The 24694-nt window shown below is 37.2% G+C and overlaps 1 protein-coding gene across 1 annotated transcript in view; it reads right to left on the bottom strand.

The window, feature by feature from the left end:
• The window catches only part of rcan2 (regulator of calcineurin 2), an 81402-nt gene that overhangs the window by 56323 nt on the left and 385 nt on the right, over positions 1-24694 (bottom strand). Inside the window, exon 2 of the mRNA XM_081379570.1 lies at positions 21727-21944. Within this exon, the coding sequence (XP_081235696.1) occupies positions 21727-21942 (216 nt within the window). The 5' untranslated portion in view covers positions 21943-21944. The remainder of the gene's footprint in view (positions 1-21726; positions 21945-24694) is intronic.

Below are 24694 nucleotides of genomic sequence, written 5' to 3'. Positions count from 1 at the left end.
TTCTATCATTCTGCAAACACATGGGAGTGATAATCTTGAATGTTCTCTGAACATTCTCAAACAAGTAGTAACGTTTAAAAAACGTTAAATGAACGTACAAATAAAACATTCCATGAACAATGTATAAATGCTTTTGTGCTAATGTTTTGAGAACATTATTAAAGACCAGATAACTTTGAATGAACATTCTATTCACATTATTTGAAGAACGTTTTTTTCATAGCTAAAGTTCTGAGAACATTCCCTGTTAGCTGCATGACACTTTAAGTAAATTAGTGAGAGTCATTAGGCAAATTCAGACCAATAACTGGTCAGTTTGAGATGGATTTTTTTTTTTTTTAATTTGTCTTTTCTAAATGATTAATTAAAAATATCTGGCTCAAAAGAGTCAGAATCACATACAAATTGGAAAACACCATCCAGTTCATTGTAATAATGTTGGCTTTATTGTAGGCCTATTTATTTTATTTCTTAGCATCCAGTCTTTCTCTCTCTTTTTTTATTCAGACTACATTTCTTTTGCTGTCAAACACTGTCAAAGTAGTTTTTTATTAAATAGAAAGAAAGAAATAGAATCATATCTGAATGAGAATCAGTTCTTAATTCCCCCCTATTTTTGGATGAACTATCCCTTTAAGAACTCAATCAAGTCAGAGATATTTTGTTTAACAGAAGGAAGGCCTTGCCAATGTAGTTCAGTGAAACATTATAGCATGTCCAAATGTTCAACAATACAGAACATTGCAAGCATACTTTCCCAAGGGAGTAAGAGACTATTCTGTACTAGCGCTGTAAAAATGAGGTCCATGTTCACCTCACAGGAGTGTGATATTTCTTCTTGTTGTCAAGTTTAGAAGAGCAGGCTTTTATTTTTCCACCAAATATCACTTGTTTTATCCAGTAATCTTTCCGATAAGTCATGGTACCTGAGGGACATATCTTTGCTTCCAGATATATATTATTGTCTAGACATCTATTTAAGAACGGAATGTATAATAATGTATAAATCCATAAGGAATGGACAACAAAGAGACTACAAAGTTATCTGAGAGAAAAAAAATTCAGCCTCATTTCAAACAAGTCTGCCATCTAGTGCTGCGTCTAAGAAATCTAATCTTGTTGTATAACATTTTAGTGCAAAAAAAGTGAGACACTTTAGAACAGTGACTTAAAAAATATTTTTTTCCCAGCAGAAACTAGCAAAGTATAATATAGTTTGCTATTTGACACCATTGAAATGGACAACATTTCAAATAAAGTAAAGGTGAAGTGTATAATTTCTGCAAAACTGCAAAAAAATTACTTTTCAAGCACTCCCTCCATCTGCTATTGGTCGGCTGGGCAGTTAGCTCCGCCCCAAACTCACGCCATTGGTTGCTTTAATGCCACTGTATCAGGCTGGTTGACATGCTTAAAAAAGATACACTGCTACTACAGTTAAAAAAAATTGGGGTTGGAGATTTGTCCCTTATGCTCACCAAAAGCTAATACCATGAATTTTTAATACCATTTAAAAACACGTTTTCGGTAACACTTTAGCTTAGGGTTCAAATCTCACTATTAACTAGTTGCTTATTAGCATGCATATTACTTGGATATTGGCTCTGGCTGTTATTAGTACTTAATTAATATATTAATATTAATGCCTTGTTCTGCAAGACCATATTCTACATCCCTTAATCTTACCCAATACTTAACTACACTACCTCACTAACTATTAATAAGCAGTAATTAGGAGTTTACCGAGGCAAAAGTAGTAGTTAATAGTTAGTTAATAGTCAAATGTAATTTATTACTGTGATGGCAAGACTGATTTATTGCTGTTGAAAACAGTTGTGCTGCTTACTATTTTTTTTGGAAACCATAATACATAATTTTTCAGGATTCATTCTGATTAATAGAAAGTTTAAAGTTTAAAAGTGTCACTTTTGATCATTTAAATGCATCGTTGCTGATGCATTTTTATTTTATTTGAAAATAAATACATAAGTAAACTGACCCTAAACTTTTGAATGGTAGTATAGCAATGCTGTGATCACAATGCAATAGTGTCACATCAACATTTTTCAGGGAAATTATCCAACAAGCTGTCTACTTAAAAGTTATTTTAGCAGGGAAAAATACACCATGATTATTTTCGGACAAAAAGTGAACAAGACTGAAATTGTGAATACTATTTTCTAAACACACACACAGCCTCGCGTGTAATAATATCATCTCGCTCGCCTCAGAAACCCCTGTGCTCTGCTCACCCACTGGCCGCCTGCACAGCTCTCGTCACTGCCAGCATATGGCACAGTGTCTGAGGCCCCCTGAGGGTCTCCTGGTCCCTGAGCCCATCTCTTTCTCTGCACGGCTTCTAAATGTGAGTGTGAATGTCAGGGATCAGCACACTTTAGGCAACCCAAGAAGCAGCTTGTACTTCTAAGAAAGCGGCAGGGTGTAGGTCACAGGAAGTGCAGTTTGAAAGGAAACAGTTTGATATGAGTTGATAGGGCTTCTGCCCATGACTGTACAACTTCTAAGTGCAGTGTAGCTAAGAATATATGGTAACAGTTTTCTTGGAACCTGAGGCCCCTGGTCACTTTGGAATCAGAGGATTTTTTAGAATACTTCCAAAATCCCCCAGCTTAACTTCCCATGGAAAGTTTCTGGAAATTACCCTGAAATGAAATATATAAAAAAAGATGAATAATTGAATACAAATATTTATTTGCCTAAAAAATATTCCTGGAGTAAAATGAGTGTTATTAAACTATCCTGAGTTTCCCCTATATGTTGCAATGTGTATTGTAAGACATTATGAATATCTATGTACTATATTATACAGGCTTATATATCGTCAAGTGCTGTCAGACGGACTAAACTGATAATTCATCGTGCAGCTCTAAAAGTTTCACAATATTAACATTTAAAGAATATATTGTGCAAATGTAAAAGCAATGCAGCCACAAAGAAATAGCATTTATCTAAACCACAAAAGACTAGTAATTATATACACAAGAGAGGACAACAGAAGAATAAAACTGTTAAGCATTTTCAGTGAATATCCATGAGCTTTAAAAAGAGCTGTCACATCTTGAATAGTGCCCGATTCAACCTCAAAACTGCTTTTCATTTATAAAGAAAACACAAACCAGGATACTGAAGCAACTGACAGTATGAGTCAAAGTGGAAATGTAATGACCTTTTTATTCTGAATTTAAAGCGATGATAACAACAATACTGTGCACGTGGGATAAAATACTGCATTTCCTATTGTTTCAACTATACATTGCATTACATATTGCTTATATGATTAGTGCAGGCAGGGTAACAGTCAACAGGCAGAAAACACTGTCAGATAGGAGTCAGTTGTTTAAGCACGTGTAGACTCTTGTTGTCTTATTTTACATTATCTAAAAAAACATTGAACTTGAAGCAAGATATTTTTAATAGAAGCAATACTGTATAAGATATTGAGACTTGTTTAATAAGTGCATTTTGGGTGTTTTTCACTTATTTTAGTAAGTAATATGAAGTAATATACTGTATTTCTTGTGGAGTATGTTTCTTGTGGACTGAGTATTTTTCATTATCTTTATATATAGACAACAGTCTATAGTATGTCCTCAATTTAATAGCTCAGTAAGGGTGTGTGTGTGTGTGTGTGTGTGTGTGTGTGTGTGTGTGTGTGTGTGTGTGTGTGTGTGTGTGTGTGTGTGTGTGTGTGTGTGTGTGTGTGTGTGAAACAAGCAGGCGTTCAGGACCTCGGAGAGCTCCATGCGTCAGGTATGACCACTGACTCCCCCCGGCAGACAGACACACACACACACACACACACAGCTCATGAGTCCTGAGTTGAGCTTATTATGGCACACACAGCAGCCCTGGGCAACCGGGACACACTCTGGATATTTCCATCAACTTTCCACTCCAAAGCAACAAGGCAGGAAAAAAAAGCCCACATTTTCCCCTGCCAATACACACACACACACACGTTCACTTCCAGATAACTACTCTCCCTGACTGACCTGTCTCCTTATCTCTCACATACATGGTTACTTCCAGTAAATAACAATTTAACGTTAGAGCAGCTGAGGTAAACACCTCATCTACAATGCAGATTCTTAGTAATAGAAGAGCTAGTTTTCATATAACCCACATGTCCCAACAGGGCATTTGAGAGTTTCGTTTCCCATTTGAAGCCTTAAGCTTTCTCTGATCCCGGAAGAAGAGATTTTATCCAGGAATCCCCCAACTGTTACCACATGGCAATCTGCACCACCGAACCGACTGGCCACAGAGGTGCATTATCAACATATATCCTAGTACAAGCAAAAGCTAATTAATTTGTGTTCGACCAGGCTGCTACTGAAAAAGTGCACAGATAGATATGTGATGCACTGGTTGTACTATGCAACTTCAACGTGACATGATAAATTTTCCTCTTTCACTTGTCCCTCTTCCTAATTTTCCATTTCTCTCCACTGTTCCCTGTATAACAGAGGTAAAACTAGGGTGTTCTAAATGCTTGTCAGGGTGTTCCGGGTAGTTGCTAGGGTGTTGTTAAGGTGTTCTGACTGTTTGCCAGGGCATCTCTATGCGGTTGCTAAGTTTTACTGAATGGTTTCCACACTGTTATGGGTGGTTGCTAGAGCCAGTGTTATTTTAGTATTATTTATATACTATGATAGTAATTATTCATATTTTGAATGAGCTTTAATTTTATATTTTCAGATTTCATTTTAGTTTAAGTTGGTTTAATGCTGTTAATGCATTGGTTGCAATGCTGTTCTGGGTGGTTGCTAAGGCGTTGGTACGTGGTTTACTGGGTGATCTGGGTGGGTGCTAAGGCACCGCTATGTCGTTGCTAATGTGTTCTGAATGGTTGCAACACGGTTCTGGGTGGTTACTAGGGTGGGTGGCTGCCAGAGAATCCCAATGCTGTTGCTAAGTGTTCCGACTTGTTGATAAGGTGTGGGTGGTTGTTAAGGCATTGCTACATGGTTCATAGAGTGCTCTGGGTGGCTGCGAGGGTGTTGCTATGTGGTTGCTAAGGTGTTCTGAATGGTTGCGAAGCTGTTTTTTCGGGGTGGCTGCCAAGGAATGACTATGCTATTGCTAGGTGTTCTGACTGGTTGACAAGGTGTGGGTGGTTGCTATGGCGTTGCTACGTCGTTTGCCTGTATATGCTCTGGGTGGCTGCCAGGGCGTTGCTATGTGGTTGCTAATATGCAGTAGATGAAAAAAAAGAGAAGAAACAAAGGAAAAGGTTGCTGTAATGCAGCATCCTGGAGCTGGAGGATGAATAATGATATTCACATATGCCCTTGGCACTAAAAAAGATCTCAATGAGGCTTGAGCTGGCTATTTGCATCAAATTTACAAGGTGGAATAAGAGTGACACAAGCAAAAATTCACTGGTGATTTGCCAGGAGATGTGATGGAAATGATATAGCGTCTTCTTATTCAGCAGAAATCCTCCCTGGGCATTTAAACACTTATAACAACTGACAACAGCAAAGCTAAGATCCAGAGATCTGACAAGTAAACCAGACAATATTGGCCAACAGCAACACTACAGCGTAGATAACAGCTGAAAATAAACAACTGCTGCAGATAAACTCCCTGGTCTCACATGAAAAGGGAATAAATGAAATAGTTGTTTTAGGATGATAAATATCTTTACAAACAATTCACTGCGCAGATGCATCAGGGGAATTGAAATATTATTTCTTAATTTGATTAATTTGTAATTCGGCAAGGAAACAGGCTGGATCTCATTTAATCTCCTTCCCGCAAACACTAAATACCATGTCTTAACTAAAGACATGCTTGTAATCTGCTAGCATTAATAGGCTTTGTTTGATGACATTTAGGCACTGTTTTACTCTTTATTTATCTGATAGGAGAAAAAGTTTGTTCAAAAATGTCTGCTGAGAACAGCAGATAAATAAATTGCACATCTTTCTGACAGGTAAATAAAGAGTGTCAGCCTCTTCAACAAGGCAAGATTGAATCTAATATTACATTCCTCCCATGTGGCCATGTTACGTGACGACAAAAGCAAGAGGAACACGATGAAAAAGCAAATAAGTCATTAGGTGATGTGTAATTAAGCATCATATTGGAAATGTTGATCTTAACACTAGGCTAGATGAATAGGAAACAGTTGTTTGTTTGTTTATTCTTATTTCTGTATAAGAGCCGAGATTACAAAAGTCTTTAGAAAAAAATCAAAATGTTATTTTGAAAAATGACAAAGTCATGAACAATGTGGCGCAGGTCCCAGACTAAAGAAAAATGAATTCATTTTCACCTCTGGCTCACTGAGACAGTTGTGTAAACAACAGTCGATAGAAGCTCTGGGAAATATACAGTTCCCAAAAGAATGGCATGAGCTCTGAATTATATTCAATTATTAATAAAAGGTGCTCCAAAGGATCTTGGGTTTTTATATTATATATTGAAACATCATTTTACAAGATCTTTTGTACTAGTTCAGAATACGATTGCGATTGTGATGTTGCTTTTAACAGTCCTAAGTATACAGTAACTTATGTTTTAGACAATGTTGACAGTCTAATTTTGCTCGTAAATATCTCCAAACAAATCCACAATCGATAAACCATTGAGCGTGTTTGAGCAACACAGGTGGACACATTCATAAAAGCAGTCTTTTATTTAGTTCCAATGAATGATTGTTTTTGAACAAATAGGTTGACTTTATGATTCAATGACTCACTCATTGTGACGCTTGTTTCGTTCCTGAATGAATCAGCGTTTTTGAACAAATCAGAATGAATCAATGTTTCATGCATTATAAGTGACTAAAGGAACTGTTTTTGAATGATTCATATAAATGAACGACTAAAGATGTTTAATGATGTAACCTGCAGAAAGAGTCCCTGAAAATCCCCACATTTTTGGTGAATTACTACTGGGTGAAGTGTAAAAAGTATTACGTTAGAGTATATCACCACATCAATTTTAAATCTGTGCCTGTTATATGTCATTGTAGATAAAAAACACACAACAAAATATGACACTGTAATATGTTAAAAAGCTTTACTGAGGCTTTTCTTAGAATCAGTGGAGTAAAACCCCTGTTTTGTAAGTGGTCATGTGACAGTGGCGGGGGTGGACTGGTGTTAGAGCCAGTCCCTGCTTACAGAAAAATAGCTCAGTGATTAGAAGATGATGTCCATCATGATGTCCATATGTATTCTTTGCTACTATACATAAGCAATTGCAATGTAGTATTAATATGCAACTGCCTTTACTCATCCTGTGATTTGTGTGGGTCCCAATGTCCCATTAGTGATGGGGAGTGGGCACACTATACTATCAAAAAGCCCATCCTTTGGATGAGACGTTAAACCTAAGTCCTGAATATCTGCGATCATAAATAATCCCAGGATGTCCTTCAAAAAAAGAGTAGGGGTTATATTTGCCCACAGGCCTCTGTCCATCATCAAGGCCTCCTAATCATCCCCATATAATACACTGATTGACTGCATCAATCTGCTTTCTAGTGCAATATGGCTGTTGTTGCATCATCCAGGTGGATGCTTCACACTGGTGGTGGTTGAGGAGATTCCCCCCCTTCCATATGTAAAGTGCTTTGAGTACCAAGAAAAGCGCTATATAAATATAACAAAATATTATTAATTATAAATTTTTATTTTTGGTTGAATTGTCCCTTTATAACATGAAAAATCACCTTTAAGACAATATAGAAAGTCATAAAAAGTTATGTTATAAAAAAAAAAACAGAAAGTCCTTTTGTCCATGATTGTAAGCAAATGTATGTGCCATTAATTTGCTATAAATATATCTGTTAACATTAACTGTGCATAAATTTAGCCTATATCTTAAAAGAGAATTATTGGAACGAATGGGTCCTGTCCCAGTTCTACAGTCATTACTCATAGCACACACTTTGATAATGTGTGTGGAAATTGTCAGGGTTGGAAGTCACAATGGCACTAATCTCTGCGCAGGATTCTTAAAAAGAGCCTTGCTGTGAGTAATGTGGATTGAGTGAGCTATTTCCAGCGCTCGGTGCAGTAAAACCTCACCCTGACTCACCGTGCATACTTTAGGAGGACATTCATATTTTACCAGCATTATAGCTCACAAAAAAACTTCCTCAGATCTTCCCTCAGTAGCGGTCTCACAGTAATACACTTTAACACTTCACAACGATGAGGAAACATCCAAGCAACTGTTTGTCAAGTTAAAATGTTTTTCAAGGATTCTTGCAAGGTTATATTAATACTAAAACTAAGATGAAAACTTTTGATTTAAAGTCTCCCTGCAGTCAATAATTTTTTCATCTAAAACCATAGACTGTATAAAACCATCACCCGTAGGTTTCTGAAGAGCCCAAAGTGGGGCGGAGCCGGCCGTCGCCATCTTGGTCGCGCGTCACTCCCGGATAACCAAAAATGTGCAAAGAGGGGGGATTAGCTGAGGCGACGTGACGATAACAGACAGGAGACAAACGGCTAGTAGTGACAGCAGCGCAATCCACCTGTCACTCAAGTGGCCACGCCCTTAATTATGCAGAACTTAAAGGCTTAATATAATTTAAACGGATGAGTTAGAAAAAAAATCCACCCCCCTCACAGTTGTCATGAAGGGCAAAATTAGCTATATAGACCAAAACCACTTTTTGTACCAGGCTGTAAACATATTTTTTCCTATTGTAAAGTCGGGCATACAGGGGTATATGGGATTGACTCTCTTTTGGAGCCTGTCTCTAGTGGCCAGTCGATGAATTGCAGTTTAAGTCACTTCCGAGTTGGATTCAAGAGAGAGAACGGAAGGTTGCCACTAGCCTAAAACTCATCTTTGATAATCTAAATTACATATTTAAATATTTTTTCTGTGAAAATAATTTGTTTATGCCATTAAAATATCTTGATTGTAACTATACACCCTTGCTTCATTTAGTGTAGTGATTTCGGTGACTTTCAAAAAAAAAAAAAAGCTAAAATAAGTACATTAAAATGAAAATAATTAGTGCAAAGTAAATTTCCACACTGTCTGACCTTTAGCATTAAATAGGCTGTTTTTGGGGAGGATTTTTATGTCAATAACCACTGGCTGACCTTTTAAAGGCTTAAGCCTTGTCATACATACAGTGCACTGAACTCATATATATATATGTGGGGAAAAGTCCATGATTTGTCAGCTTTAAAGTTTTAAAGCAGGGATATTGTGCTCATGGCCATGTGAATTTAAGGTGTTACTCATCTCTAAGGATGAAACTATGACGGCACCAACATTCTCTAGTCTATTAGAGCACTTTTATATTCATTGTGGTGCTAATCCATGTAGCAGCTGCATCCTAATAGACACTCTCTAACCTTTGATTACAATAAATCAGAGCCTAGAGCTTTTTGGCTATCTTTCCAACAGGGTTTGATTTGTGGTCTTGAACAGAGAGCAACGTCATTACCCCTGCATGCAAAGGTTAAATGGTAGGCAGCTGTGGCATGTAATGCATGTTATATGAATACAATGCTGAAAATTAATTAAATGTCAGATGGCCAAAAATTGGCTATGTTTAGAACAGTATACATAGAACTCATGCTGAACATTTTAGCAGTTTTTATTCCAAGATGCTAATGGATGCCAGTGAATGCAACATGTGTTTACATTTACATTAATTCATTTGGCAGATGCTTTTATCCAAAGTGTCTTGTATAACATTCCAATACGTAATATATTGTTGCTTTTGGGCGGAAACCTCGTGTCTCCATGTATATTTTTTTCATAAATCATAACTATTGGTCACCCATTATGTCTGTCTGTGGGTTTTGCAAATATTTAACCAATGAAAAGTATTAAAAAGAGATTGTGACTAAAACTCGTAACTCCATTGGATCCTCAAACTGCCACTAAAACCTCATAACTCCACACGCCTCTATCAAAGAAAACTGAGTGCACATGGCTACAGTAAACTTTATAACTTGTAAGGTGATGAAACATAATGTGATGCACTTACTGACTCAGATGCATACGTTCTAATGACGGACAAAACAACAAATATGTCCAAATTCTACGAAATTCACTGGTCAAAACCCTTGTAACTCCATTTGAGTTTGATTTTGGTAAAATGTTAATAATATCACATGCAAGTGTCTGAAGCAAGCAGCAAATCAGCATATTAGAATGATTTCTGAAGTGCTAATGCTAAGGCTGCTAAAAACTCAGCTTTGCTGTCACAGGAATAAAAAAAAGATATACTAAAAGAGAAAATATTTCAGATTATTGCTGTTATTACTGTATTTTTGATCAAATGAATGCAGCCTTTGTGAGCATAAAAGACTTTCAAAAAAACATTTTCAAAAACATTTAAAAATCTTACCCATCCCAAACTTTTGAACAGTAGTGTAAGCATAGTGAATTTTATTTATTCAATAGATTTTTCAATCCTTTTCAGTATTGAATGAAATAATGTACTTAAACATAATAAATACTATTCAAATATAATTAATCATGATTTTTATTACATTTCTCTGGCCTTGTTTACCATCTTGAATTAAAATTTTCACTCAGCTCAACGCAATGCATTCTAGTTTTACCTTCATTGCTGTCTAAGTAATGTATCTTAGAAGGCATCATGATTATGTTGCCAGCAGCCTTCATGTGTGATGCCTTAATGTGTTGTCTAGGTAAGCAACACGCTAGTTTTTGGAAAAGAGTTACTGTATTCCATGGACACAGGATTGTTATGAAGTGTCGTTAACACTTAGAAAATGCTATAAGAGATGGCCGGCGGATGAGAGGCATGACAAGCGTTATGTAATGGGGCTGATCAGGAGAATGCAGGGAGAGAGAGCACTATGATGACATAAGCATGAGTAGTGACTAGTGAGTGGGAGGTATTAAACCCCCCTGGCAAAAACATTGAGCGCAGCACTGAGAACAGGTACAGCAGAGAGGTCATGCACACGTCATGCACAGTTCTGCATGGATGAGCAACATTAATGCTAATAGATCCCCATTCATGTATTTAACCTTGACAGTTTGCAAAACAAGAACCATAGCATCACGTATCAGTGCTAGCCAGCACAATAAAAGAGTGACACTGGAATGTTAATAGCTCACTTGAGGATAGCATTAGCCGCTTTTTTCTGTGTCCCTGCACTCTATAAACGTCATTGAAGAGAGCAGACGTCTGATATTTCTGCAGTGTCACATTACTGGGCTATGGTTTCATCCGTTTGGTGAACTTTAGCCTTTCATGCAGGAGGTTGGGGTTAGTAGTCAAGCACACACACACTGGAACAGCCATAGTACTTCGGCCTGAGGAAAGGAATTCATGCAGAACAAAAGGCCATACTTGTAACTCCACTTAAAACTGATATGACCATATAAAGCAGAACTCATGACCAGCAAGCTCGATTACATAACCCCAATGAAACTAGAGCTCCTCTAAACTCTTCTGATTCCTCTGTCTTTTGTCAGGGTTTTGTAGTGACATCATATAGGAAACTGTACAACGAAGAGTGCATTTCTGTGCATATTTCAGGTCATTCTGTACATTTAAACTCAGTTTTTCTGTCTTTGGTCCCAATAGGATGCTGGTGTGTTGGTGCCTCAACCATGATGGGTCATTTGCTATTCAGAACTGAATTCAGAATTACCTTTCAAACTCCAACTGAATTCCTGAACTTTAATTGAGGTAAGTCAAGTCAAGTCACCTTTATTTATTTAGCGCTTTATAAAATACAGATTGTTTCAAAGCATCTTTATAGTGTGTGGCAACCTGGGTGGGGCCGAGAGCAGTGGGAACGGAGCGTGTGATGATGAGCGTCACCTGTGCACCACACCTGACGTGAGTCCCATGGAGCTGGAATGATTAAAGGAGGAGTGATGACAGTGAAGGATGAGAGAGGACCAGGCCTGGATTTTATGTTATGTTTTATGTTTTATTATGGTTATATGCTTTACTTTCATGTTGTTTTGTGTTTATTTTTGGATTAAAGTTAACGTTGAATGTTCGCTGGTTCCCGCCAGCTCGTTCCCTTATCGATGAACTTCATTACGGATTGATAACAGGAAAATTATTAAATGATGCAAACAGAAGTCATTTCGGCTGTACAGCAGTTCTAAAAGAAAATAGTGTAATTATTCAGCTGAAGTCAGTTCAGTGTTGATCATCTCCATTGTAAAGAACATCAATTATTGAATTAGTTCATTTTCATCTATAAAGCAGTTCTGCTGAAAACAGCGATGTCATCGTCCAGCTCAGTTCAGTTCTCAGTGCAGTCAAATCAATAATATTGTTGAATATTAAGTTAGCCCAGCTAAGCAAGCCAGAGGCGACAGAGGTAACAAACATGATGTAGAATACCATTCTGACTGACAAAAATATTGTTCTTCTACATTTTGGTTACCTGGACTTTCAACGGAGGGACAGAAACCTCTAAGGTGTCATTAAAATACCTTAATTTGTGTTTAACCATGATTAACCAAAGCCTTAAGGGTTTGAAATGTCATAATGACAAATTATGTAAGGGTTAATGCCCAACGAGGTGTCCATTGTCAGGTATTAATGGACGACGGCGAGGGCGTCGGAAGGTTGCCTCCGCCGAAGTCCATTAATACATGACAATGGACACCTCGAAGGGCATTAACCCACTTATACCATGGTCACTTGCCAAATAACACATTTTTAAAACATTAGTTTATATTTTAATTAATTTTACAATCAAAATCTAAAGTTTTTACAAACAATAACTTGGTTTCGGAGATATTTATAGTCCGCTCAGCTCGTAGAACCCTTCAGTTTAGTTTTGATACAATAAATTGTAAACGGATACTTTGACTGCCTGTTGCTATGGTTACTCACAGCTGAAGTAGCCAGGGCATTTATTTATTCATTTCGAACGGTAAACAGTCAGTTTCACCAGAACTCCTTTACTAGGTGTCCTCTATCACTTTTTAATGGACACCCTGAAGCCAATCAGAATCGAGTATTCACCCAGACCATGGTATAAGTAATATTAATAATGATAATACTAATACGTTTATTTTATATAGCGCCTTTCAGAAAACTCAAGGTCGCTTTACAATAAAATAAACATGACATAGAAACAATACAAATAAACTGAGATGGATAACATAGATAGAGGTACATAAACATAAAAATCAGATCATAAAGTTAGGGGTCAGTGAAACAAATAGCAAAAAGATATGTTTTAAGGTGGGTTTTGAAATCGTGTAATGATGAAAGGTCGCGGATTTGTTGGGGAATAGAATTCCAGAGAGTTGGGGCAGCGGTACACAAAGCCCTTCCACCAAACGATGATGATAGTTTGTGCCTACGGATCATCAACAGACCGGTATCGGAAGATCTAAGTGTGCGAACTGGGGAGTAGGTACTGTATGGATGAGATCAGAAATATAGGGGGGCAAAGACCATGGAGTGCTTTGAATGTGATAAGGAGTATCTTGTATTGAATTCGAAAGCGAATGGATAGCCAATGAAGTATGCGTAAAATCGGAGTACTGTGGGAAGATTTCTTTGTGTATGTAAATGATGACAGAATATTCATTTTGGGGTAAACTATACCTTTCATTTAATTTAAATAATTTAATATTTAATTTAAATGGTTAGTTCACCGAAAAACGAACATTCTGTCATAATTTACTCAACCTCATGTCGTTCCAAACCTATATGACTTTCATGACAATGGCGGAGAATACATTGAGCAGCTAAATTAATTGTAGGTTTTATTGCTGATTTTAAAATTTATTTTATGCCATTAAATGCAGATTTTGTATTTTATGTGTATATTTATATATAATGATCAAAAAACATTATAAAATAAATCAATTATTAAATAGAGAGAAATATTGTTTTAGTGGTAACAGTGAAGAATATGGCTCAAACTGGGGGCCTTTATCACACACACCTCTTGTAATTTGAACACTACATGCACTGAAAACAGCATATCTGAAGGATAATCTCACTCTGTCTTTCTGCATGCTTGGTAATCACTCCCCTGTCGCAGAGAACATTTCTCCATGTTTGCCATGCTAACAACTCAAGTGGCAGCTCATAAGTGAGACACTATGCGAATCATGTCTAGGTTTACGTGTGTGACATTTCCAAAGTGGAGATTGTATTGATGCAGGTTGAGCTCAAGGGAGAGACGCAGGAAAAGTCTATGACGGATAGCCATGACGTACCGCTGGCTGACGTGGGTAATTCTATCAGTAAAGGCCACCGCAATATTAAAACTATAAAACAGCTCTTAGTATGTAGTACACAATGAGAAGACAAATGTCAAATAATGTTAAAGGGATAGTTCACCCAAATTTGTTTATTTTATCATCATTTACTTCTCACTATGTCACAAAAAAAGATATTTCGAAGAATGTAGGTAACCAAGTAACAGAAACCTGTTTCTGTTCCCACTGACTTTCATATGGACAAAAATGGTAAGTCAATGGGAACCAAAACTGTTTGGTTACCAACAGTCTTCAAAATATCTTCTTCTGCAGAAGAGAGAAAGTCATACAGGTTAGGAACAAGATGAGAGTGAGTAATTGTTTTTTTTTTGTTTTTTTTTTTGGCTAGGCTATCACTTTAACTAGTAAATGACCATTTGTCTTTGAATGCTGCTTGACAAAGTCTTCCCTGAAAGTAAAAAAATAGTTTCATTAGCTTAAAGTTTGAAAGTTTGGCTGTCCAAACAACATGATTAGAAAGGAAGACAGTTGGTTTTAGACTTGACAGAGGAGTCATTCCACATGCATCAGCTCTCCGCGTGGGCTCCAGACTGCCTGATTTAGTCAAATCTGTAAGATTGCTTTCCTATTCTTAGGGAGCTAATAACGCCATACGTCTTTAAATAGATCCTATGCATCACCTGGGCCTTTCGGGTTAATATAATCACAGCTTACTAAATTGATTCAGCGGCTCAGATGCACAAGAAGTGCCTCTTCCAGAGGTGCCAAACACAATCAAACATTTTGACAGCGCTGCGAATCACGGCTGAAGGCAACGGCACGGTGCTGATGCTCCTTTGCAACAATTTGACCTCCCTTGATCAATCAGCAAAGAGGGGGCACTCGACAGCAGTCCGCGTCCAGGCGAGAGGGGAGAGCGGGAGAAACGAGAATAGCAACAGCCTATTCTGTCTCGCTGTCATCTGTCATTAAGCTTCATAAATCTGGAGCATTCCATTGCTCTCCGGATGTTAGCCAAATCCAATCAGGGATGCTGAATACTCTACGCTGAAGGGATTGCAGGGTCACAGGGGGCTACGACCAAGCAACAGCCGGCTATGGGGGTAGAATGTTTAAAATGCAATAATCTCATACACATGAGTGAAAAATAAGGATAGAAATATAATAATAACAACTTCTAAGATGATGCAGATGACCTTATGGCAGCTGACTATAATAGCATCTATGCGTTTCCAGCATGCCCTTGTGGTTGCAGGAACTTAGTTTAACATCATTTTCCAACCTCTCTGATTCTCTGAATCATTAAGACCTCATAAGACCCTGTCTCAATCAGTTAATAGTTATGCCAAGAACAAACAAATTATATACATTTAAAATAATTATATACATTTAAAATAATATACATTTAAAATAAGTTATTATTTAAAATAATTTTTTAACTAATAAAATAATTTATTAGTTAAAAAAAACTAATAAATAAATAAATAATTCATTACAACATTCTTTTTATAACTTAAATATTTGGACATTTACTTTATTTAACAAGTAATTATAGATTACTGGTAATGATTATTGTGAATGTGTAGCTAAGATATCAGGCTAATCTCCTATTAGGGTATCTGTATGCTATGCTAGTACATAAACTAACTAAAACAGACATTTTGCCAGAGATTTTAAAATAGGGCCCAATTTGTCACTACCTCAGTAAGTACTGAATTCAAGTGACCGCAAATCATTTCTTGGTTATGTCCAATTCAAACAAACTGGGAACTGTTACTGTGACTTGTACATTTGTATACAGTAATTAAGCTTGTGAAAATTATAAATTGTTGATATAGAATCGGAGCATGGTGTATCAAATACTTTTATTTATTTTTTTAAGTCTGAAATTTTTGATTACAAGTCCACTGTATAAGCAAGAAAAAAATAATTATTCAAGCTAAAATGCTGTTTAGGTTATGGTGACCGACGACAGCATATCCTTCCGTAGCTCCATCAACATAAGTTAAATAAATGGGCCAGTCAGTCCCATTACACCCATTAATTCAAAACTGTCCCCTTCCAATCAGAGACAGATTCATTAAACAGCAATCAGCTGAGTAGCTATCGGAAAGCTTCTGCATCCCACAACCATGTGCTCTGTAATCAATTTAGAGGAAACGGAGAAGATCTTTATCAAGAGTAAACAGTTCAGCAAAAAGCCATTTATGAAAGTTGGCCAATCCAGGATATGCAATCATGCTCTGGCGGTTAATATTTCATGGCATTTAAGTCAAACATTAAGAGCAGAATTATCAGCACAATTAGCTGGCTAATTAAGTATATGTTCCCTCCTTTATGATAGGGGTTTGTATTCTGTAATAGACACTATAATTGAAGTTCTCAAAGAAATGAATTATTCTTTACATTATTGCTATGTGGCTAAAGAACTGTTTGGCTCACAGCTTTGCTCAAACACAAATAGCTGCGTTTATTTGACTGCGTTTTATTTCGACCCTAGAGTTGTCAACAGCCATGTTTTATTAGATCAATGTTATTAACAAATAAAAAGTTTTAAATAATAAAAAAGAGAAACTATCCAGGTTTAGAAAATATACATTATTTATACATTATTACTACAAATAATAAATATAAATCATACAACCTGCTTTCTGCAGGTTACATCAATATGCCAGTAGGTGGCGACATGTGACTGTTTTTATGAGTGAGTCACTTACTCAGATGATTTGTTTAAATCATTAAAGGGGGGGTTAAATGCTATTTCATGCATACTGAGTTTTTTACACTGTTAAAGAGTTGGATTCCCATGCTAAACATGGACAAAGTTTCAAAAATTAAATTGTACGTTTGAAGGAGTATTTCTGTGCCAAAAATTGTCCTTCCGGTTTGTCACAAGTTTCGGAAAGTTTTTTTCGAGTATGGGCATGTGTGACGTCAGATGTAGCGGAATTTCCTTATACGGGTCCTAAGGGCACTTCTCCGGAAGGACGCGGGCGCGCGCGCGCAACCGTAGACCAGAGCGAGAGAGCGAAAGCAGTACGCCCATCAAAGCGCTGTGCTCGGCTTTAGGGAAGCCAATGTCACCAAAGAAGTGGGTTTTTGGTTGCCAGGGCAAGACAACCCTGCACAGATTCCTAAAGAACCCAGCGCTAAGGGACCAGTGGGTGGAGTTTGTTTTTTCAGAGCATCAACGGAGGTTGTGCAAGACTGTTTGTTCCCTGCATTTCGACGATGCTTGTTTTATAAACAAAGCCCAGATCGACGGATTTGCAGATCGTCTAATGCTTAAGGATCGAGCAGTCACAATGATAAAGGTTCGCGGCCGTGGGTTGGAACCGGGCGGTAAGTAAAACTGCTTCAAATGTCTCTGTGTGTTGTTAGCTCGGCGCGTTAGCACAGCTTTAGCTCCGCCCACATATCCCACCTTCGGCCGCTCGTTTATTTCCGGAAAGACTCGGTACAGCCTATCTTTCTTTTATAAATATAATAAAACTAAATACTTTTTGGAGATATGAAGGATGCAATACTACTCTATAGGTACTCAAGATTAACAGGAGATGAGCATTTCACCCCCCCTTTAATTCATTCACGAATGAAACTAGTGACTAGTCTTTAGGTGTGTTCGACTTTTGCAGACTGACCGGTGTATGACATCAAAGTTCTGCGAGAGCGATGTCATTCATCGAATGATCTGTGCAGTGCCGCTTCATGACGAACACACCTTTTATTATAAGTGAGTCAGTGAATCGCTCATTCAACCGATTTGTTTCGATTTGCTTATTTTTATTGGCAGAGCAAAAACAGTCAATATTGTGCCTAAAAAGGCAAAACTCTGTTATAACTTCTTGTTTGTTGAACTGTTTTGATAATTTATTCATTTTTAATTAGGACCAGGACTGGTACACTAATAAAGGGCACCTATGATGCTCCTTTTTACAACATGAAATATAAGTCTTAGGTGTCCCCAGAATGTGTCTGTGAAGTTTCAGCTCAAAATACCCCTCAGATCATTTATTATACCATGTTGTAAATTACCATTTTTTTAGTGGAAGCAAAAACATGCTGTTTTTGAGCATTTGTATCTTTAAATGCAAATGAGTTGCTGCTCCCCACCCCTTATCCAGAATAATGCTGTGCCTTTACAGCTCGTGCCTCAGATACTCTCCCAAAAACTAACAAAACATCTGTTTGGTTTTGATTATCATCTATCATGGTCATGCTCACGTGACATTGCAGTTTTTCTTCATCATTAATGTTTATTTTTAATTTGCATGCATTTTAAAGCCATATCAGTTTAAACTTCTGAAATATGATTTTCTGAGCACACATCCGAAGCACGCGCACAGAAAGCTGGATGTCAGACGGCGTGTCCCTTGAGTATTAAACTAAGTTCTCTTTCACATCTTAAACAATCAAATACACACAAGGTTATATAATAACACACAAAGTTCACATAAACACAGTCGGTTATGTCTGTGAACGTAAACAGCAGGGAAAGAAATTGCATGTGTATATTAGATCTGTGTATTAAAGTGACAGCAGCATAATATACAGCTGTCAATGGAGGGACAGAAAGCTCCCAGATTTCATCAAAAAGATCTTTATCTGTGTTCTGAAGATGAACGATAGTCTTACAGGTTTGGAGCAACATGAGGGTGAGTAATTAATGACAGACATTTTAATTGTTTTGTGAACTATCCCTTTGACTGCTCTGGCGAGAAGATAAACAATGTGGCGAGATAAACGGAATGTGTACAGCTCACTCAGGGGAGGAGCTAAGCTAATAGATTCCGCAGATTCCGTCACCAGTCGTGGGCGGGGCCTGTTCCAACGTGACATCACATTGGAGATGGAGAACATTCCTGTTTCAGATTTATGGGGAAAATAACAAACATGGATGGATTTTTACCACAATAGGGTGATTATGTACAGACACTATGGACGCATAATTATGTTTAAAAAAACAATACAAAAGTGAATTTTGCATAATAGGTCCCCTTTAAAATAAAAATCTGCATGACACCCACAGTGTCACAGTGTTGTAGTGAAACTCTATTCGGGCTACAATGTAACTTAACTTTTAACAAAAGCATTGAAGCCACACAACCTTGCCCCAAACCAAACTAACAGCATGGTACAACAAAGTCCCTGATTATGGATCACTGAATTCACCTTAAAAACAATAACTTTCAACACTGTTCTTGTTATGTAAGGAAATTAACCACATGAGTCATGCCAAGTCAGGTTCAAGTTAATGCGAGGCAAGGGGACACTTTTCAAGAATACTGTGTGCATGTTCGTATTAGTGGAGTCATTCAAGAGTAAAAGACAGGGCACTTGTTCTATTTCATAAGGAGCCCTTCTGGAGCCTGTGACTCAATGGAGCGAGTCATGGACCACCTTTTATACATCCCTTCAATCAGATGATCTAGTCTGTCTGAGAATAGCTGTCAGGATGGATCAGTGTAAGAAGTGTAGCCTATGTGCGTGTGCGTTCAGGTTTCTTTTTCCATGTGTGTGTGTGAGATGCAGTCCAGTGCAGGTCAGAGAGGCAGACAGACATGGTAGAACTCAGCATATCACATGATCGGTGTTCTTAAAACTGTTCGAAGAAGGTCTGGGCTAAATATTCAGCTAGAGGTCAAATATTCAGTAACTGCTGCGTTTCCTGTTCCAAGCATGGTTCCAAGTGATGTAACATTCAGGAGACATAAAGAGCTTAAAGTTGGCATTACATTTTCTAAATGTGTCTTAATGATCTCATTGTGATTCATCCATTCATTCATTTTTTCTTTTCCCATATAATTGAATCAAAATGATGATGTCAAAACTACATCTTCCGGTAAAACAATAGACTTCTCTCTGGTGACTTATGCCGGATTTTTCATTTAGTCCACTTCAACCCTGCCCATATTCTTGCAATCTACTGCAAGTTTGCATTAAGATCTGCCTCCATCCAATCAACAACCGATGGACAGAACCAAGTCATGTTCTACATTATTTCTTTTTCGATAATCCAAAAATGTACATCACGATATGAAAGAAATTATCGGTCGCTACTCGCTACCTCTTTTACATTGCCAAGTTAGAGACTATAGCTAAATTATCGAACGATCGATCTTAAAAGGAATAGTTTATCAAAAAAGGAAAACGATGTCATAATTATGTCATCATGTCGTTCTGCCATGAAACACAACATGACATGTTAAGCAGCATGCTAATATTAGTAATATTTTGTCAATTTTGGACCCATTCTCATTTACTTTTATTGTATGCAGGTTTAACATTCTGCTTAACATTTCCTTTTGTGTTTAACAGAAGAAAATCAAATAGGTTTGGAACTATCTGAGAGTGAATATGATTGACCCAATTTTTGGGTGAGTTTTCACTCTTTAAAGTTGGCATGAAATGACAATTCTATCTATTATCTACATGCATATTCATCCATGTATAGGTTTCATTTTTAATTTTGTTTTATCAAAATGTCATAACTGGATTTTCTGGTGAGAATTTGGAGATAAACTGTATGCAGGAATTCTCCAATCATTTATTCCGCTTGAACTCCGGCTCTGCAAGCTCATGTTCATCTGTCACCATTTTTGAGCGCAACACCCAAAAATCCAATCGACAATCAATGAATGAATAGTCCCCACGCTTTTTTTCGTGATACTCTTACACTTGGATCTATGTCACAATAAAGAAGAAAAGATCTGTCGCTAATTCCGTTTCATCGTGACTCCAAACATTTCTCCCATGTTTTATCACCAAAGTGTTGAAGCCAAAAGCTCATTATAACTTCTATTACAGCTTTTCATTACTACATAAGATAGCTTTAATCAGCCATGCAGCCTTTTGGTTCTATCTGTATCTATTGTGAGAAAATAAGATGCTGAACTGAAAATATGGGAAGAAACATGATAGTTATCTGCATTTTGTCAATATTTTTGCATAAGCAAATCATACCAGCAACAAAACCACAAATAGGCTTTCATAAGAAGTGAAAGATACTCCCTTGTCTCTAGGTGTAAACTCACTCCTTAGAGCGTTTGCAAATGAGGAGAAAGCAGTGGCGATGAGAGCCAAGTCGAATTTCACACCTGAAGTGGCCTACATGTATAATTGGGTTGGAGAGGCCTAATTCAAAATCATGTAATGCAGGTCGAGGGAATTGCTTTTCCACTGGAGCATTCTAGCATTCCTACCAATCAAATTGCCTTTGTTCCTATGTCTCCATGAGGTTTTTACTGTGCCACAATACATTTAAAACCATCTAAAGGGGGAAATATTGTTTATTTTTAATGTTCTTCTCCTTTCTTTTCATGCTCTTTGACTTTTGAACCCAACCAATCATGTGAGGTTGTAATCTGAATAACGAGGAGGCTGAAAAGTTTTTAGAATCCTGTTTGGAAACAATCATTTTTGTGACTCCATTTGGTGCCACTAGCGCAATGAACTTCCATTTCAGCTTTACAGGAGTGATTATTAAATTTAAGTGCTGGTGAATATGTGAGTGATTTCATTTAACCTTACCTTGCCCTCATGGTCTTCAAATACTGATTGGTCGACGTTGCAGGCGAAGAGGGACATGGGGAGATCATTGAAGTCGGTGATTTGTTGGAAACTGTCTCCCAGTGAGGACTCCCCCACGGTGGACTGCAGGACTACCAGCTCCTCTCCTCCTAGGAGGTAAACCCGCTGGAGGAATGGAGCACTTCTCATGTTGGCAAATAAATGCTCTCCCTTCATGGCTGTAAAGGGTACACAACAATATCAAAACTGAGGATGTTTTTCTAATATCACCAATTGCTTTCAGGATATACAGTATTCTACACTTTACAGTCCAATTACAATGTTTTCCATTAACATGTTTGCTTTTTGGCATGACTAAGGTCCCTAAACATGAGAAATATATGGTTCCTTATTCACCAAATGTTCTTTGTAGCTATACAAATTAAAGGGTGAAAACAGTAACAGCAAACAAACAAAAAACAGTCAATACTCAGAAGTACAAAAGTATATATAAGTATATAAAATATTTTTTTTTCCAATTGTTTACAGGCTGTATTCTACACTTTGCAATCTACTTACAACATGGGTGAAACAGAACAGAAACAGGAACTGGACTGACTAAAAACCGACCTAAACTGACGAAAAAATAATCAATATCATTCAACAATCTTCTTTGTTGCTATACAAAGGGTCAGTGACAGTAAATGCAAACAAATAGAGGCAATAATATATAAGTATACTCATATATTGTTTAAAACATATTATTTAATTACAAAACAGGGAAAACTAAAAAAGCTACTTAAAGTACCCTCACGTTCTGTTGATGCTGATATATATATATATATATATATATATATATATATATATGTTTTCCTTGTATTGCTTTAAGATATTTATGAACTGTTTTTTCTCTGCATCGGAAGCACTTGTCCTCACGACAGGTGTCACAGAACTAGAACAGTAACCTCCCAGAGCCCCATCGAGCAGATGTTAGGCCTAACCCCTGGCCTCGGTACCTAATGCTCCACCAAAAGATTAGCCTAGGTGATGGGCTTAAAGCAGAACTGGTCTCTTGTCAGCCCACAAAAACAACAACGGCAAGTGGGGAACAGCTTGCACCCATTTCCATAGAGCTTTTCCACATGCCCTTTCTTCCCATGATCCCCCCTGACAAGCTTGGTCCGTGGGCAAAGCCAGCACTGTCGCCGGTGTCACACGCGCTGTTAAATCTCCCGCAGCTATTTTTGGGATCAATAGCCCATCACCAGCCACACATACACGCTCTCTAACACACGCGTGCTCTCACTTTCACTCAAGGCTATAGATAGAGGCTGGAGCTGTCTGGTTCATTCTTGCCCTGTGTAAACTAGGCTAAAAATAGAATGAGGACTAATGAAATGCAGAGATTGTGAGGAACTTGATTAACATGAAGACTTCCAGACAGGGATCAATTTCATTTGCAATATTACAACGACCCTGTTATGAGATAAGGATGTGCATCAACTAAGCATGAGCATAAGCATGATTTAAATGACATAAGCGCTCAGCTTTAGATTTGAAATGCCTTTAATTTTGGAAATGGAAGAAAGCTCAGCCAAAAAGCATAATGTTTAGCTAAAGCTATAGACATGTTTGTTTCTTGGCATGACTAAGGTCACTAAACATCGAAAATATATGGTTCCTCCTAACTCACCGAATGAATAATCAATATCATTCACCAAATCTTCATTTTAGCCATACAAACTAAAAGGGGAAAACAGTAAAGATAACAAATACAGGAAACAAGTATACTATTAAATATTGTTTAATCCACATAATTTTTTTTAAAGTAGGGGAAACTAGAAAGCTGCTATAAATACCCTCATGCATGCTTTGTTAATATTGACTTTACTCTGACCCCAAATTCCCCAATGGTTTTTTTGTGTTTTATGTGTACATACACAAACAATTATATAACCAATCTCTTAATTAATTAATCTCTTGTTTCCCCAATCAAATTCTTTTTGCTTTCATGACCTAATTAAAACCCATTTGACAAATGTTATTTTGGCAAATTTGGAAGGTTATTTTCAGAAATATGACTGTTCTCCAATATTGTTTTGTGTGTGGTCAATCTGAGATACAGCATATTCTGGAAAAACTGCATTAAACAATTATAAATAGACAATTGGCTAATGTGCACATTAATCAGAACATTTTATTTTATTAAACTTATTTTTAACTTTTTATTTTTATTAAAAGGGCCTTGGGGTCTCTCAGATCATGAGGTTTAAAAACAGCCAAGTTATTATATTTATAGCTTTCAAAATTGATGCATAACGAAATGCTGTTATTATAGTGTATTATAGTAAATTACAGTGTACACGACCTTATTAGTTACAACTAAGAGATTTTAAAAGCCTTTGGGTACAAACATTAGCTGTTTAAAAATAAATAATTCTGTATTATATAATATGTATGGTTTGTACAGTGCATAAAGGGCAAAATGAAAAGGGTAAGTGTCAATCACAGTCTACTGCAACCTGTTTGCTGCATCCCCTTTGAGTCATCACTAGAGGAGCGGTCCCTCTGTCGTCATCACCTGACATTCACTTTTCTTCTATTCGCAATAAGGGTTTATTTTCATCATTTCTCTCTGTCTGATGACTAATATGACAAACCCTTATGGTGAACATGCCACATCAACATTTCAATTCCAGCAACTGTCAATACAGCACACAACTGGCCGCGTCTGTCAAGGTCAAGGAGTGCACTTCATAAACTAGGCTACTATTACAAATTCAATAGCATCATCAAATGTCTTGCATACTCTTTTTAGGATTGTAAGGCTGGATATTGAAGCATATCTGTCTACTAATGCAGACTTTCCAAGTCCCCATAAACTCGTGTAAAAGTGATTTGTTTAAAAGTGACATGCATACAGGATTAAAGCAGTGCAGAATAAAGTAGATACTATAGTATACGCTATAGTTAATACTACTATATGTAG

The sequence above is a fragment of the Scardinius erythrophthalmus genome (assembly GCF_964197995.2).
Source record: "Scardinius erythrophthalmus genome assembly, chromosome: 11".
NCBI lineage: Eukaryota > Metazoa > Chordata > Actinopteri > Cypriniformes > Leuciscidae > Scardinius > Scardinius erythrophthalmus.
Note: the sequence above shows the minus strand (reverse complement) of the source record. Positions and strands in the feature narration are given on the sequence as shown.